We start from the raw sequence: 17,637 nt of genomic DNA, 5'->3' as shown, positions 1-17,637 counted from the left end.
CGGGTTCAAACCTTGCTCAAGAAATCAAGAAGGCTGAAGATCAAGACCCAAAATGAGCCAAAGAGAGTTTAAAGCCAACATGCAAATCATTCAAAACAAAATCAGGTTCAAGACCAGACCAGCCCATTTTGACTAGATCGATCGATAACACACACAAAGATCAACATATAAAAACTCTCATTCCTCCTGTTAAATCTGGAAATCCGACCGTAGAGAAAAATGAGAACATAATATGAAGATCTAAACCGATTGAAACCCAAAAAGAGATGATTCAAAACAACTAAACCCGATTCCGGTCCTGAGAGAGCAACCGGAATCGGAGAACGAAGCTTCAACAATGGAGGATTGATGAAAGCAGGCAGAGGACTTTTTGATGAGAGAGCATTTCCATTAAACATATCATTCATCTCTTCTATAAGCTTCTTTTCACTTTTTGTAAAAAATATTCCTTGCGTTTACCAGCTATTAATGTTATTTTCACTGATTTATCTATGTGTTCATTCTTTGTAAAACAATCACCTTATATTTAATAATCACATATAGTTCTTCACTGTAATTTCTCTCTTTTTAAACAATTTAGTTAAATGTTGCATAATTTGCATGGCTGTATTAGTAACCAAATATAGACCCTACAAAAGAAGAAATCAGCAATTCAGAACAAAAAATGACATGACTCTTTAAAAATAGAACTTGGAATACAGAAAGAGGTTTTGAACCTCTCTCTCTTTAAGAAAATCTTAAGGAGAGAGCTTCAGGAAAATAAATAAAAGAAGAAGAAGAAAAAACACCCAAAAGAGATTATGGCGGAGGGGCAGTCCCCGGAGAATTCACCGCCGTCTCCTACACCTCCATCTCCTTCCTCCCCCGACAACACTCAACAGCAATCTCCTCCGTCTCCTGACTCCTCCTCCTCCTCCTCTCCTTCATCTTCACCACCAGCTCCTCCTCCGCCAGATAATTCCTCATCCTCTCCTCCACCTCCTTCTTCAGACTCACAACCTCCACCATCGCCACAACAAGAAAACAATAACAACAACAACAACAACGGTGGAAACAATGACAACAACAACAGCAATGGTAACAATAACAATGATGGCAACAATGGTGGAAACAATGATGGAAACAATGGTGGAAACAATGATGGCAACAACAACAACAATGGTAATAACAACAGTAATGGCAACAATGGTAATAACAGCAATAATGGAAACAATGGTAATAACAGCAATAATGGCAACAATGGTAATAACAACAATGGGAATAATAACAACGGAAACAACGGCGGAGGAAGCAACAATCATTCGCCTGCTCCTCCTTCAAGAAACTCCGACCGTAACTCTCCGTCGCCACCGAGATCCCTGGCTCCGCCTAGATCAAGCGGTGGTGGCGATGCATCGAACACGGGTGCTATCATAGGAATTGCGTCTGGTGCTGGATTGTTGCTTCTTGTTATGATCTTGTTCTGCGTCTGTTGCTGTCGCAAGAAGAAAAAAAAGAATCAAATGCCGTACTATTCAAGCAATGGTTACGCTACAGGCAAAGGTAAAAACATAAATGGTCAAACACCAAGTCACAAACCTTATCCCTAACCCTAAGCCTAGCCTAGTTTCCGTTTTAGAACCATTTCTTGTGTGCCAAGAATAATAACCTAACACAATGAAATCTTCTTACCTTCAAACCACATTTCAAACTTTAGGAGTTTCATAATCTTTTGACCAAGCCTTTGATTTTTTGAATATTTTGTATATTTGTGGAAAACCCCATTAGATGTTCTTGTAATCCAAGAAACAAGGTTAAACAAATGCCGTACTACGCAAGCAATGGTTTAGCCACATGCAAAGGTAAAAGATAAATGGTCAAACACCAAGTCATCAATCTTAAACCTAACCCTAACCTAGTTTATGTCTTAGAGCCATTTCTTGTATGTCAAGATAACTGAATTAATAACCTAACTCAATCAAATCTTCTTACCTTCAAACCACATTTCAAAAGTTTTGGATTTTCATAATCATTTAACCAAGCAGATGTTTGTGAATATATCTACATTTTGTGAAAACTCCATTACTTGTCATCCAAGAAACAAGGTTTAAACAAAGTCTCTGCTTTGTTGATAGGTGATCAATACCAACAACAGCAACAACATTACAATAACCAAAGCGATCACGTTATGAACTTGTCTCATCAACACCCCGGATCAAACAGTAACAATAACTGGATGAATTCACCGCCGCCACCACCAGCACAGCCAGTTTCAGGCGGCATAAACAATGGAAACAGCAGCGAAATATACTCAGGTCCATATGGTCCGGCTCTACCACCGCCTCACCCTTCAGTGGCTCTAGGTTTCAACCAGAGCACATTCACCTACGAGGAGCTAGCTGCAGCAACTCAAAACTTCTCTCAAGCAAGACTGTTAGGGCAAGGCGGGTTCGGGTACGTTCACAAGGGGATACTTCCCAACGGGAAAGAGATCGCTGTGAAGAGCCTTAAAGCGGGAAGCGGACAAGGAGAGCGAGAGTTTCAGGCAGAGGTGGACATCATTAGTCGAGTTCACCATCGGTTTCTTGTGTCTCTTGTTGGTTATTGTATTGCGGAAGGACAGAAGATGTTGTTGGTTTATGAGTTCTTGCCTAATGACACACTTGAGTTTCATCTCCATGGTAAAAGTGGTAATGTTCTTGATTGGCCTACAAGGCTCAGGATTGCTTTGGGATCAGCTAAAGGACTTGCTTACTTACATGAAGATTGTGAGTCAAAAACAAAAATCTTAATTATTTGATTCTATTGAGGTTTAACTAGAGATGTGATCATTTTCTTGAATTTGATGTAATCAGGTCATCCAAAAATCATTCATAGAGACATCAAAGCTTCAAACATTCTTCTTGATGAATCCTTTGAAGCCAAGGTAGGTTTGCTTTCACAATGCTTTCAGATTCTTTTGGTGTGTCTTGATAACTGGACTGGCTTATGCTTTCAGGTTGCAGACTTCGGGTTAGCGAAGCTATCTCAAGACAACGTTACACATGTGTCCACTCGTATCATGGGAACTTTTGGGTAATAAAGAAACGTGAAACTAACTGATGAAAGCTGTTCTTGATTTCTAATCAAGAATTAATCTCGTATTCTGAATCAAATGACAGGTACTTGGCTCCAGAGTATGCGTCAAGCGGGAAACTAACAGACAGATCAGATGTTTTCTCCTTTGGAGTGATGCTTCTTGAGCTCATAACCGGACGCAGACCTGTTGATCTCACTGGTGAAATGGAAGACAGCTTGGTCGACTGGGTCAGTACTACATATTATATGTTATAACCTTTGTGGCATAAGTAAATGATCTATTAAAAACTATTTTACTTTCTTACACAGGCAAGGCCCTTATGCTTAAACGCAGCTCAAGATGGCGACTACAGTGAACTAGTTGATCCACGGCTCGAGGGCCAATACGAGCCTTATGAGATGGCTCGAATGGTGGCTTGTGCCGCTGCAGCCATCAGACACTCAGCTAGACGCAGGCCTAAGATGAGCCAAGTAAGTCTTTACATAAAAATGAACTATATCACTAATGGGCCCACTCCAAAGCAAATGTAATGAGTTGCTCAATGATTCTAAATAGATTGTGCGGGCTCTGGAGGGAGATGCATCGCTGGAGGATCTAAACGAAGTGAAACCTGGACAGAGCTTAGGGAGGGGATCGAGCTCGGACTATGACTCGAGCACTTACAGTGCGGATATGAGGAAGTTCAGGAAAGTGGCGATGGATAGCCATGAGTACGGTGCAACCAGTGAGTATGGGAACACGAGTGAGTACGGGCTTGACCCGTCTTCCTCTAGCAGTGAGGAGATTCATACAGGAGGAGGAAGTGGAGGAGCTAACAAAAACAACAAAACAATTGCTTTGATTTAGCTGTTAGTTTCAAAACAAATCAACTTCGCTGTGTTCTGTTTCCTGTGACATTGTTTTACAACTCTTGTTTTATGTCAGATTCTGACCGTTGGCTACATTTGTGTTTGTGTCTGTATGTTTCTGTTTTGTGGAGAAAAAATTAAAACTTTTGATTGTGATTTAACTGATTATTAATGCTAAAATGTACTCCTTCTCGTTTTTTATGTTACATATTCTAGATTTTTCACATATTTTAATAAAACACATTAAATTTACATATTTTTTTTGTGTTTCCTTCTGTTATTTAATGTTACATATTCTAGATTTTTCACACATTTTAATAAAACACATTAAATTTGCATATTTTTTTGTTTATCTTTGTTTCATAATTTTAAGCTAATAAGTAATAACAATTCAATAAGTGCAATTAAGTTTTTTGAAATTTGCAATTAGTTAATAAAACATGTTTTGAAAATGTAAAAAATAGATCTTTTTAAAACAAATTTTTTTCCCTAGAATATGTAATATTAAGGAACAGGGAGTATCTGCTCATCTTTTCTAACTTCAGATTCCACAAGTGAGACATTTGATGTGAACAACCCCAGATTGAATCAATCTTAAAGTGTCCACCTTTTGATCTTTTAAAGGCAACAATCAATAAAATCATATCTCAATTCAATACGTATATTAACAAATGCAAAAAAGAGTATATCAAGCTTCTTCTTTCCAGTTTTTGAAAAAGAAATTACAGAAAAACAGAGGCACTCGAGCTACAAAACAATGGGACTAAAACGCAAAACGAAAGCTGTTTCTTGAAACGCAGACGTAAAGTAAAACCCAGAGAGTTTTGTCACACACACGTGTATAGAAACGATAACAAAAAAGAAAGCAAATGAAACAAACAAATGGAGAAGCAAATAGAAACAAAAAAAAAAAAAAACTTTGATCCCATTCATAATACCCAGCTTGTAGCCTTTCCCTTAAGAGCTTAGAAACATTTCCTGTGAACAATCCCTGGACCTGCCTCATCATACTCAGCCTTTGAGATCCACATCTATTCAAGAACAACCATATAAAATAATCAGCACCTTTAGTTAAATCTGCAGATGGATAAATTGAATAATCATTTTAATATTTACCTGCTGGAATGTGCTGAGGGAAGCAAGAATGGAACCACCGATCCAGACACTGTACTTCCTCTCCGGAGGCGCAACGACCTTAATCTTCATGCTGCTTGGTGCAAGTGCTGTGATCTCTTTGCTCATACGGTCCGCAATACCAGAGAACATAGTGGTTCCACCACTGAGCACAATGTTACCGTACAAGTCCTTCCTGATATCCACGTCACACTTCATGATCGTGTTGTAAGTCGTCTCGTGGATTCCAGCAGCTTCCATTCCCACGAACGACGGCTGGAACAGGACCTCTGGGCACCTGAATCTCTCGGCACCGATGGTGATCACTTGCCCGTCGGGTAACTCGTAGTTCTTCTCGATGGAGGAGCTGGTTTTGGAAGTCTCCATCTCCTGCTCGTAGTCGACAGCGACAAAGGAGAGCTTCTCCTTGATGTCTCTTACAATTTCCCGCTCTGCTGTCGTGGTGAACATGTAACCTCTCTCGGTGAGGATCTTCATGAGGTAATCAGTGAGGTCACGACCAGCAAGGTCGAGACGGAGGATGGCGTGTGGAAGAGAGAAACCCTCGTAGATTGGGACAGTGTGAGACACACCATCACCAGAATCCAGCACAATACCAGTAGTACGACCACTGGCGTAGAGGGAGAGAACAGCTTGGATAGCGACATACATAGCTGGAGAGTTGAAGGTTTCGAACATGATCTGGGTCATCTTCTCTCTGTTGGCCTTTGGGTTGAGAGGAGCCTCGGTAAGAAGAACCGGGTGTTCTTCAGGAGCAATACGGAGCTCGTTGTAGAAAGTGTGATGCCAGATCTTCTCCATGTCGTCCCAGTTGCTCACAACACCATGCTCGATAGGGTACTTCAAGGTGAGAATACCTCTCTTGGACTGTGCTTCGTCACCAACGTAGGCGTCCTTCTGGTTCATCCCAACCATGACACCATGATGCCTTGGCCTACCAACAACACTAGGGAAAACAGCCCTGGGAGCATCATCACCGGCAAAACCAGCCTGCACACAGAAAATACAAAGCCATCAAAAGAGAACATTCCAAAGATCTGATAAAGAGAGTAAAGAGACAAGTAACTAACCTTGACCATTCCGGTACCATTGTCACAGACGATAGGTTGAATATCATCAGCTTCAGCCATTTTTTATAAGCTGCAAAAACATAAAAGAGTTGGATACTGTTAAATAAAATTAGATCAAATCATAATTTATAAATCCTAATTTAAATCAGGTGGATTTATTAATGAATTTGATTTCACAATGGATTTAAGTATATTTGGAAAAAAAATTATTTGCTAAAAATACAAAAAAAAAAAAATTAAATTCGAGTTAAAACATCCGTTAAAACATCATAAATATTAACTAAAATATCAGATTTATAAATAAGTAAATTTTAGTTAAAGATTTACAAATCAATTAAAATACATAGAAATATATCTCTGAGAATAGCTTTCTATATTGAATGTATGAGACTACAAAATCCCAAAATCGATAAGGTAATCTTGCAACTTCAATAACACAAAACGTGACGGTTCATGTTTAGCTTCTACTGCTCAAGCTTCATCTAACCCCTTAACAGTTCAGATCTCTATTCTAACAATCATCTGCACAAAACAGTGAATCTGAATACGGATCTCTCTATCACTATTGAGATCCAAGATCACTAATCGAGCTAAAGATGATCGGTCAACTGAACTTGATTCTCCGGATTAGTAGCTCGTAGATCCAAATCTAATCAATTCCAGATCTCTACGAGGCTCATAACAACGTATAGATCCAACATAGAAAGTTTTCTTTACCTTGGACGAGAAAGATCCGAAGAAGAAATAAGAACAAGAAACCGATACGATTCCGATCTCTCTCTCTCTCTCTCTCTCTCTTCCCGCCGGAAATAGTCAACGGCCGATGAAACTGTGAGGACGACGAGACGATTCAAAGAAGGAGAAATGAGTTGAATTTATATAGGCGGCTTTATCTTTCTTTTCCGCCTTTCAAATTAAAAAATAATAATAATCGACAGAGACGAATCATATCGACCACAGGAAAAGATAACGTGACCTGGCTGTCAGACAGCCTTTACTGTTTAATTCTCCCTTTTAAAATTAATTAATGATATCAGCCGTTGGATTAATTAAAGCCTAATTTGTTTTTGCTGAGATGGCTTTGTCTGTGATCGGCTCAGCGTAAAATGACAGCTCCACTTTTTTTTAATACTATTAGATAGTGTTTTTTTTTTGAAATTTTTTTAACCGAGTCAATAGAGGCAACGATAGTCGTGGTTGGCTTGTTCAATTTAGATTTTCACAAAATTCAACTTTATTATAATTTCATTTTCTATTAGGATTAGAATCGTGTTGAATCATTTAAAGTAGGAATAAGTAATAGATCAGACCGTGAAAGAATGTGATTTTCATGATGTGTTATATGTCGATTATTATTAATATTCCATCGTATTCGTGATTAATGTATTAAATAGTGGCTACTAAGTCGTCAAAGTAGTTGTGGATTAATATTGCTATTTTGTATAACTTGATCTTTCGTATATAACATATAATAATATAGGTATATGTTGAGTTGAGTTGAGTTGAGTTGAGACACCATTACATTGAGTCTAGCCATTTTTCTTGTGCCATGTACTTCTAACTCAAAACTCTCTTGCATGATATAAATAATGTGCATGGGCTTTCAGTCGTTCTTAGCTTTCATATCCTGGAATAGATTTAAGCACATGCACTTCGAAATTATGGATTTGATTTAATAAAAGTGGTGAATGGTGACCACCTAGTTAGGCTACGAAAGGAGAAACCGAGTACATGTATTGAACCCCACCTAGTTAGCTAGGTTACAAGCCGAGTATATGATAGATTGATAGTTATAAATATCAAATCATCTTGGGAAATAGCAAGTTAAAATATTAGCAATGACGCTACAAACCTGATCATGTTCAACCCCAAAAAATAAGAACAACTATGATGCATACTCTTATTTCTTGTTAAGAGATGAAAATTAAAAGTCAACTTTTTGATCAACTTGAATCGCACGTGCCGAGTACAATCGAATTGGGAAAAGAATGTGGGAAGGTTAAGCTGGCACCTACGAAAACGTTGTGCCCATCATTACGAAACTACTTCTGATTTTCATCGCTACTAGTATGATTACATTTGATTCTCACTATTTATTATATGAGGCAGGCCATGTTCAAGTTTTATATTATAAAGTTCCATATATATGGCAGGCCACGTTCATGTCTTTTTGTTAGAGAAAAGTCAATTAAGGTTATTTTTCCTGGATTTAGAATGTAATTAATTTATCCTAGAGATCTAGCTTTTTCTCCCTCTCAACTTTACTAGTAGTGGCACACCACAATCCACCCATAAAGCTTTTTTGCTTTTTTTTAAATTATGGATTTGTTACCTCTAAATTCATATGATTTAAGCCCTAAATGTAATAAAAATCAAATGGATCATAGCTAGCAACTTCATCAAAAATAGTATAGATTTTTGGTATAAAGTTTTTTTTTCAACCATGAAGTTCCAGTTTTACTCTATCAATATATTGTTCTCGGTGATATTATACTTTATATTAATATTGTTAGACAGTAGCCTGAATTTGTAAGTGTGCTAAAAATAGAGTTTTTGAAAGAAAAGGATACGAGCATGAAGCATTCATCGTCCAATAATGTAATATAAAATTTGTTTTGCTAATATATACAATCATTAGTTTATTAACAAAACATAAACATTAAAATATATAAATAAATAATTGAACAAGAAATTATGGTGTAAACAAACAAACAAACTAGAGATGATGCCACAATTAAATAAATAAACTGATTTTCTCTGTTTTGAGGTCTGATGTACTATTAAAAAATGAACGACATAGTCCAATTATTAAAGTTGGTGAATTATTATTTGAAGAGAAATTAGTGAATTATTTCAGGGATCAAAACTTGACAATAATAAGATCAAGAACCTAACCATTATTTGTTTTTGGCGAGACGAACGACTTGAATATCATGTACACACTACACCGGCAGGTTACGGTGGTTATGAACTTTATGATTAAGGGAAATCAATTCAGAAAATATGAAACAAATCCATAAAACCAAATTAGTATTTTTTTTGTCTGCAATAAATGATGATTAATACTGTTTTATTGGGCTTTGTGAATAGGCTCAAAACGAGCTGGCAACTACTGGTCCAGTCGCACAAGAGTCCAAGACTACTGAAATCTGTTGGCCCCAAGATATGATCTTGGGGAGTTTCAATACGATCTTTACAAGAAGGGAGGGATGGATGTTGGCTTATATGTTTGTGATATTCTTTTTCCGATCCTATATGTCCATGTCTCTAGTTGGGTTTTGAAAACCGTGTGCCTCTGGAGGAAGGTCTGAAGCAGTAGTTTTAGTTCTTTCAATGGTTGTCAACACTAACAGTGGTTGTTATTTTATCTACCGTTATACTTTTGTACTAGATAAGACCGGGATGAATTTATTTTTATATATTATCGAAATTGTTTTTATATATTTGATCATTTTATTTATATATATATAATATTTTTTTGTTGTTATTATATAATTTCTTTCCGATTGACCGGATCAATTTTCATTACAATTTTTGGAACTAAACTATAAATAATATATCACTAGATCTCGACACGCGCAACCGCGCGGACTTTTGTTTTCATTTATTTTTATATAAACATTTTGTTTTCAATTCTAAATTAGTATATATTATAATATATATGTGTCTATAAATTTTTATAACATAATAAGTTTACGGTATATTTTTTTCATTGAATAGATTGTTCATGTATTTGTATCTTCTTCTATATATATATTTTCAGATTATTATTTCATTATTAAAATCGTAACTATATATATAAAGATTAGTAAAATATTGTTTTATTGTCATATTCAAAGATATTGTAACATTTCACAAATTTAAAAAGTTTTTAAAAAATTAAACTTTTCGCTTCATAGATTTATATTATCGAGTAAATAATTAAACATTTACTTTTTGTTTAATTTTTAAAATAAACTATATAGTTTAAAATTTGTTTTCATCGGTTTAAGATAGTAAAGATTAATCATTGTTAGATAATATAATTTTTTTTATTTTTTAAAAAAATCTTTATAATTTTAAAAGTTAACATCGACAAATATTTAAATATTTAACATATGGAGGTATGGTATTACAATAAATTATATCTATTTAATTTATACTATCTATAAATCCAATGGATCATCTATTCTTTAAATCCAATTATTGATAGCCCAATAAAAATTTCTGGTAGACCCAAAATTTAAATGATAAGATTAGAGATTAAAGGGGTGTATTCAATCTAAAATTTGAGGTGATTTGACTTTTAATGAGGTTTTAGATGATTTTAAGAAATTGCAGAGAATAAAATGATTTTTGTTAAACCACTCTAGAATATCACCTAAAACCATGGGATTTGAGTTTTATTTTTTTAACTAAGAAACTTCACCCAAACACTCTAAAATCACTTGAAAACTTTAAAACTCCACAACTTAAAATATTTTCAATAACAATGGATTTCAGAGTACTTTATAAAATGTCAAGTTCAATAACACTTGATTTTAAATGAGTTTTTAAAATTCATGTTTCAATAACAGTGGATTTGTCATTTTGACACAAATCATCTAAAACTCCCAATTGAATACAGCCCCCTAAATGTAACATGACTTTCTAGGAATATGTCCATTAGGTTCATTTTTTTAAAAAATCACACATGAATCAAGGTTGTGGCTTCTATTTTAATATATAAGATGGGTTGATCGGATTGGACATTAAACAAATTATGACACAAAACCTTATTTTTTTCCGCCGAACACATTCTTGAAAAATGTGAACAGTACTGTTTTCACAGTTGAATTTTTTTTATATTTATCTTCCATATGGTTAAGGTTTCAGATCAATCAACCATCGAATTGATACATGTCATTTAATTTAATGCTTTTAGTCGTATTCTTAAGGAAAACTTGCATTTTTGTAATTTAAAATCGTTTTAAAAAATTCAAAATATAACATATAAGAAAAAATTTAACATATATGAAATATAACATATAAGGTTTCCTCATTTTTGTAATTTAAAATCATTTTAAAATTTTCAAAATATAACATATAATAAAAAATTATATGGTTAATGTGATTGTTTATTTTCTTAATAATATAAAATTAAATAAAAATTAAGAAAGATGCAAAAAATTGTTATCAAATCTGTATTATTCATAGTCATTAATTGTCATATATATGTTAATCATATTAGGTAATTTCGTAGCTTTTATGTAAGGAAAAAATACATGCTTCTTATATTTTAAGTTAATATAATGTTCCCTAATAATTGGATTTGGACCAACATTTTTTTCAGCTGATTTTTAAGTTGCCATGTAAGCTAAATTGTCATCCTAATTAAGCGACAACTAAGCAGAGTGTCTCTTTTTAATTAGTACAAAACTTAAGGTTACAATTTTTTAAATGATCTTCAATTAATACATAGGAGATAGGAGATGATTAGTTCAATATTAAAAACCACTTGTTTTTTATCGTCTGATTTTGACTATGGTGGTTTTCATGCTCAGATCACATTCTAATTTAGACTCTATGGTGGTTGACTATTGGTCAAGCGAACTGCAAGCTCATCTTAGAATAGAGAGCAGTGCAAGGGAGCAAACTAGTGCGCATAAGAGGACTGATAGGACCATGACAACATTTGCATCAAAGCCCATATGGTGTGTATAGGAGTGAGATGCTTCATAAGCGTCTGCAAATGGGGGCATTGACGTGGTAGGTGATTTAAGTAATAGATAGATATTCTAGGTTTGTTCTAGGTTCTATATATAATGAAAACGTACAGGTTTCATATATACTTTCTGATATATAATTGCAAACTGATTTTAATTGATTTTTTTTCTGAATTATGGTTATTGGAATATGCTGGGGAAATTAACAAAGTCCTTTAGTGTTTCGTTTTATTTTTATGTATTAGTCTGCATCTTATATGGATTCTCCACTGAGTTTTTATAATCTTAGTGTGCTTTCTTATTGAAGATGAGTGGGCCTTTCATACCATTTACTGATTTGTCTAGGTTCAGTCTCTAACTTGTCTCTGGAAACCATGTGGCAGTAAATTTGGAAAATCAAATCCCTAAAGAGTTGCTCAAAGGGACACATGTTCTTTAGCTAGAGCAGCCGTGAACTTTCCCTAATCTTTGAGACAGCACTGAGATAATAAACCTCTTGGGTCTTGGCTCATGTCACTGATCTCTCTCTGTTCCGTCTTAGTATATCTTATGTTTGATGCCAACTAAATTATGCAATGACATCCATCTATACTAATTATATTTGATTTAGATCCAAGTAATGCATTGATTAGGGGTGGATTTTTATGTATTCCGAATTGATGCAAGGCAGGGGAGATATATCCTTTGGCACCAGTCCCACTCTGAAAATTACATAAAGACTAGACAAGCCTATCTGAAAATGATGTGTCTTCTTCTTTTGTTTATGCCACTACGAGGTTCCATGTAGCTGGTACGAACAGATAGTGGTATTTTGTTTTCCCTTCATGAAAGTGATTAACTTTGCCTTTATTGCTTTATGTTACTTGGGGTACCATGTGATATTCGTGCATGCGTAGGTTGACATTCTTGATTTGATAGTCTTTGTACTTCGTGATTATTGAAGTGGAGTAAAGAAAGAGCATCAAGATGTGAAATAGATTAAAGAAAGAGCATCAGGATGTCGACAGAGTTTTTTCATTTTTTATTTACATGTTTCTGGATTATCTGTATCGAACCTCTAGTATCAGTTATACACTTATACTCCAAGAAGTTGAAAAGCTTATGATTGAAGTTTTTGGTCCAGCAAGGAGGCTTTGCTTAAAGCTCTATGTTACTATTTACAACTTGCTTTTTCACAGCTACCATTGGACCAAGGTGTTGCATGAAGAAGGCAAATCTTAAAGAAATCAGCAGCTCTTTGTGTCTAATTGAACACTATACACATTGACTGCACTATTTATCAGTTTCTCGTTAATCCTTAAGTTAGGTTCTTCTTATAAAGTTTGTAACACTGCTAGCACATTGTTAAATTGGAGCCTTGCTTGATATATTACAAGTATTACTCAAGGTAGCTTTTATGTTTGACTATTTCTTACCCACTCACTTGGGTGTATTTGTCTTACCTTGTTATGGCTTGAGTCCATATAAATTTTCAGACACATAGAGCTGCTGATTTCTATAAGATTTGCCTTCTTCATGCAATACCTTGGTCTCTCTGAGCTTCATTGAAACCATTTCTTTTACGACCTTCAAAAGTAGTGGTTACTTAGTCGTCTTCAGTGTTTGTGATATGGAAATGCAGAGGAATTCTATGGAAAGTGTTTATCAAACTTTCCTCCGAGATGACGGTTTCTATTATTAGCCTTGGATGTGAGTATTGCTATTTGTAAATAGTCATATACCACCCATAGCACAGAAAAGTCTGATGAAGTTATGATGCCATGGAAAGCTTAAGGTATATTCTCTGTACATTTTGAACATTAGGGCAAAAAGAAAAACAAACAAAAGCTCCATTGTGTTTGATTTTGGAATCCTACTGGCTAGGGACATAAACTATGTTCCAATCTTGTTGAAGAACTAAAATCTTGAAAATCTAGTTGTTTATTGGCACATACTCTCTAGCTGCTTTCTCTGAAAGTGTTGGCTCTTGCTTCAGGTTCTAGAGGATCAATTCTAACATCTATGCTCTCCCTTGGTGTTGCTGCAACCTCTTCAGCTTCATCGCACTCTCCTAAGATTTTTTGACATGTATCAACCAGACAGTGTCTGCATTTCGGACAAGTCATATGTTGTGTAAGCCACTTGTCGATACAACGAACGTGGAACCCATGGTTGCACTTAGGAAGCAGCCTTATCTGTTCTCCAGCAACAAAATCAGACAAGCAAATGACACACTCTTCGCCGACCCCTGACAAGTTCATCTCAGGCGAGTAAGTCACTACCGGGAACATCTTGAGAACTTTCTTCTTGATGCCTTTGTTTGCTGCTGCTGAGCCTCGTGGCGTGGACGGGATTGAGATGGGATCAGAGATCATGAAACTCGTGGAACGTCTAAACGCGCAACGGATTATGTAATGCATCCCTAGTGAGCAGATGATGCCGCAGACAAGGATAGAGAGAAGCAGGAGAATGTTGCCCCTCAAGTTGGTCTTGTCTGGTCCTTGAGCTTGTTGTTGTTGCTGTATGTTGTGATGGAAAGGAAGTTGCTGAAGCAATTTTCTTGAGAGGAAGCTGTTGATAGAATATTCTTGGTGAGATGAAGAAGGTGAGTAATCTGAAGACATCTTTACTCTTTTTTCTTTTGCTTTGGTTTCTCTTATGTTGTTTTTTCCCCTTGAATGATTGAAATTGTTGTTTATATATAGCTTTAATGATACTTAGTTAGTGGAGGACTACAGGAATTATATATTTTAGAGATAATTAATTGTTGGTTATGGAAAATTCCTTCTCTATCTCTTGAAATGAGATGAGGACTTTGGGACCCAGAAAGAGCTTATCCTTTTCCATGAGTCCCCATGTGTACAGATTGTGCCTCCATCAATATCTTTTCCAATTACAAAATGCTTTTGTAAGAACAATCATTTAGTTTTAGAAATATAACAATTGATAATACTCCCTCTAGATTTAAATATAAGATATTTAAGGTTTTACACACATATTAAAAATAATAAATATACTATTTTAATTGTTACTTTTTGCTTATATCAATAAAGTTTTACCACTCATAATTTTATTTTTTAATTTATGTTTAAATTTTAAAAATAAATGCATTAATTATATCTCAAAACATCATACATTTGTATACAAAAATAAAAATATAGAACATCTTAGTATCTTAGTTCGTATCCGGAGGGAGTATATTATTATATCATTCTTGCATTAATCAAGGGAAGTTGTTGTATCTCTATTATGATGGTGTGGAAAGTTGTAAAGAAGTGTTGGGTTTTGTTGCTTTTATAAATTCTCTGAATTATTGTGCTTCTCTTTCCATGTCTTATGTCGCTTCATAATTCTCTTTATTTATTTAAAATATCAAAATACAAAATACTTTTTAAATAATAGAAAGTTTATTCATTTTTCTTGTCATATTTTACTGTCTTGAGTAAATTTCCCAATTTGGAAATGATTGCGAGTAAAGTCATTGAAATTACTATATATGTAAAAATAGAATGGACACAACTTAGTTAACCTTTAAATTCACGTCACCCTTTAAAACCAATCAAAGTGACACATAAATTATTAATTAAAAAACATTAAATTAAATAAAAAATAACTACAAAAGATAAAAACGTTAATTTTAATGACGCTAACGCTTTCAGCTAAACCCTAAACACTAAATCTTAAATTCTAAACCATACACCCTAAATTCTAAACCCAAATCCAAACCCCTAAACCCAAACCATATACCCTATACCCTAATCCTAGACTCTAAACTCAAATTATATACCTTAAACCCAAAAACTAGACTATAAACCTAAACTCTATATCCTAAACCCAAGTCATAGACCCTAAACCCAAACCGTAAACTTTAAACCCAAATTATATACCCTAAACCCTAAACCTTAACCATAAGTCCAAACGGTAAATCCTAAATCCAAAACCTATACCCTAAACCCAAATCCTAGACCTAAAACCCAAACGGTAAACCTTAAATCCAAACCCCAAACTTAGATGCTATAGCGTTTGGGGTAAGGGTCTAAGACTTGGATCTAGGGTCTAAGACTTGGATCTAGGATTTTAGGTTTAGGTTTATAGTCTATTTTGGGGTTTAAAGTATATAATTTGGATTTAAGATCTAGGATTAGGGTTTAGGATATAGGGTTTGGGTTTAAGGATTTAAATTTGAGTTTAAAATTTAGGGTATAGGGTTTAGAATTTAAGATTTAGGGTTTAGGGTTTCGCTGGAAGCGTTAGCGTCGTTAAAATTAGCGTTTTTATTTTTTTAGCTATTTTTATTTAATTTAATATTTTTTAATTAATTAATCTATGTGTTACTTTGATTGGTCGTAAAGGTGTACTGAATTTAAAAGTTCACGTAAGTTTTGTTCAAATAGAATTATGATTGCTTATAGTGGACGATAAAAAGATAGATTTTTTTTTTTTTTTTTTTTTTTTGATAATTAAGGGGTTCTCCACTTACATGGATCATTTTTCTGGACCCGGTTAGACAGCGGTCCACTTCATCCGGGAGGACTTTACCTGGGTTGGGAACAAAGCTCAACACCCAGTACCGCATTTGATGACAAGATGGGCAGTTCCTCTCCGCCTGGCGTCGAACCGGAAGCATGACAATTGGCCCCCAAAATCTTTACCAAACGAGCTACCTCATCCCTTCTATGTTGGTTGTTTAGACAAATGTTCTTTTCATTTCATATCGCTTTACTCTTTACAGGTAATATATGCAAAATCGTTTTTGATAGTGTAATGATTTTCCAAGATCTAAACGATAAACTTGTCTGCATATATTTTGAAACTTTTGCTGAATTATTTAGTTATATTAATATTTATTCGTTCTCCGAAAAGCCAAGGAAACAAAACAGATGTAATCTGCTCTATAGCCACCTTTCGATTCTACTCCACAAACGTTATCGTCTGGATTTTGGTTTTGTCTTTTGCGTCGCACAATCTTCTCTAACCTTAATCTATGGTGCCATGTTTAGTTGCTTTTAATGAATGATTTCGTTTCATCGTTTTTATGTAATTATATAACTCATACACAATTCTCCAACCTCCAGAGAGTCATCGTTCCTATTGATATGTCGAACGTATATTCGATTATTACCATCCATATAGCATGATTTAAAATATAAGAAAATCGATATTTGATCAAAAATAATAATGTGAAAATCGATATTTGATACTATTCATTTGCGGTATTAAGAAGTTCGAAGCTTCATCAACTCTGACTGATAATCATATTTACTTTGATGGGATTCATTTCCACTCCAAAATTGAAGAAGTTAATATGCATAAATCATTTATTTTTTAAATTAATCAAAAATATATGTATTGATCATTTAGTCTCTAATATATATTTAAATCAAGATCATATGTAAATGAATATTCCTCTTAATCAACATAGTAATCTTAGAGTGAGTATTCATATTTTTCTAACTGAAAAAGAAAAAAAAAGAAAAAATCCTAACTAAAAAGAGGTTTTAGTGTGTACATATGACATGTTGAATATTCAATTCTAGACAGAGATTTGGAGATAGATACAACTGAAATATGTGGTTGTGGAGATGGATAGAGCACCCCCTAAGAAAACACAAGTGGGATACTTAAGCTTTCTATCCTTGCTTATCTCAAATTTATTTGCCTCTTTAATTATTTTAATGAATGACTGATGAGTGATGAGATAGTTACGAGATATAGATTCATCTCTCCGGTACTAGGTGCATCAAGGGAAATATTTTGCATGTCACGTAGACTAATGATAAGTTATAGAATTCGGATATAATCATATGATAGACGATTACACAAGAACGATGGAGAGATTAAAAAAAAAAAAAAAAAAAAAAAAA

General features: G+C 34.5%; 3 protein-coding genes across 3 annotated transcripts; 1 reads left to right on the top strand and 2 right to left on the bottom strand.

Moving 5' to 3' along the window:
- Nucleotides 1-735: 735 nt before the first annotated feature.
- Nucleotides 736-4,085, top strand: LOC106332632 (putative proline-rich receptor-like protein kinase PERK6). Its single transcript, XM_013771114.1, has 7 exons — nucleotides 736-1,542; nucleotides 2,115-2,747; nucleotides 2,835-2,905; nucleotides 2,978-3,054; nucleotides 3,141-3,285; nucleotides 3,367-3,528; nucleotides 3,614-4,085. Exons 1-7 carry the CDS (start codon nucleotides 801-803, stop codon nucleotides 3,902-3,904), a joined length of 2,121 nt encoding a protein of 706 aa, XP_013626568.1. The 5' UTR covers nucleotides 736-800; the 3' UTR covers nucleotides 3,905-4,085.
- A 502-nt stretch (nucleotides 4,086-4,587) lies between these two features.
- Nucleotides 4,588-7,026, bottom strand: LOC106335269 (actin-2-like). The gene is made up of 4 exons (XM_013773747.1): nucleotides 6,828-7,026; nucleotides 6,111-6,180; nucleotides 5,023-6,030; nucleotides 4,588-4,937 (listed from the first exon to the last, which is right to left on the bottom strand). The coding sequence occupies exons 2-4, from the start codon at nucleotides 6,168-6,170 to the stop codon at nucleotides 4,872-4,874; spliced, it is 1,134 nt and encodes a 377-aa protein (XP_013629201.1). The 5' UTR covers nucleotides 6,171-6,180; nucleotides 6,828-7,026; the 3' UTR covers nucleotides 4,588-4,871.
- A 6,508-nt stretch (nucleotides 7,027-13,534) lies between these two features.
- Nucleotides 13,535-14,462, bottom strand: LOC106328847 (RING-H2 finger protein ATL77-like). Its single transcript, XM_013767375.1, has one exon. It carries the CDS (start codon nucleotides 14,395-14,397, stop codon nucleotides 13,732-13,734), a length of 666 nt encoding a protein of 221 aa, XP_013622829.1. The 5' UTR covers nucleotides 14,398-14,462; the 3' UTR covers nucleotides 13,535-13,731.
- Nucleotides 14,463-17,637: the final 3,175 nt, after the last annotated feature.

This window comes from Brassica oleracea, chromosome C3, assembly GCF_000695525.1.
Source record: "Brassica oleracea var. oleracea cultivar TO1000 chromosome C3, BOL, whole genome shotgun sequence".
Classification (NCBI taxonomy): Eukaryota; Viridiplantae; Streptophyta; class Magnoliopsida; order Brassicales; family Brassicaceae; genus Brassica; species Brassica oleracea.
This window is presented reverse-complemented; position numbering and strand designations above follow the sequence as displayed.

Excerpts from the sequence above, each read along its gene's own strand:
- LOC106328847 (XM_013767375.1), bottom strand. The coding sequence starts at position 14,397 with ATGTCTTCAGATTACTCACCTTCTTCATCTCACCAAGAATATTCTATC.
- LOC106332632 (XM_013771114.1), top strand. The coding sequence starts at position 801 with ATGGCGGAGGGGCAGTCCCCGGAGAATTCACCGCCGTCTCCTACACCT. Across the intron at positions 2,748-2,834 it reads TGCTTACTTACATGAAGATT|GTCATCCAAAAATCATTCAT; the intron begins GTGAGTCAAAAA and ends TGATGTAATCAG. Across the intron at positions 3,286-3,366 it reads AAGACAGCTTGGTCGACTGG|GCAAGGCCCTTATGCTTAAA; the intron begins GTCAGTACTACA and ends TTTCTTACACAG.
- LOC106335269 (XM_013773747.1), bottom strand. The coding sequence starts at position 6,170 with ATGGCTGAAGCTGATGATATTCAACCTATCGTCTGTGACAATGGTACC. Across the intron at positions 6,031-6,110 it reads ATGGTACCGGAATGGTCAAG|GCTGGTTTTGCCGGTGATGA; the intron begins GTTAGTTACTTG and ends TTCTGTGTGCAG. Across the intron at positions 4,938-5,022 it reads CCCTCAGCACATTCCAGCAG|ATGTGGATCTCAAAGGCTGA; the intron begins GTAAATATTAAA and ends GTTCTTGAATAG.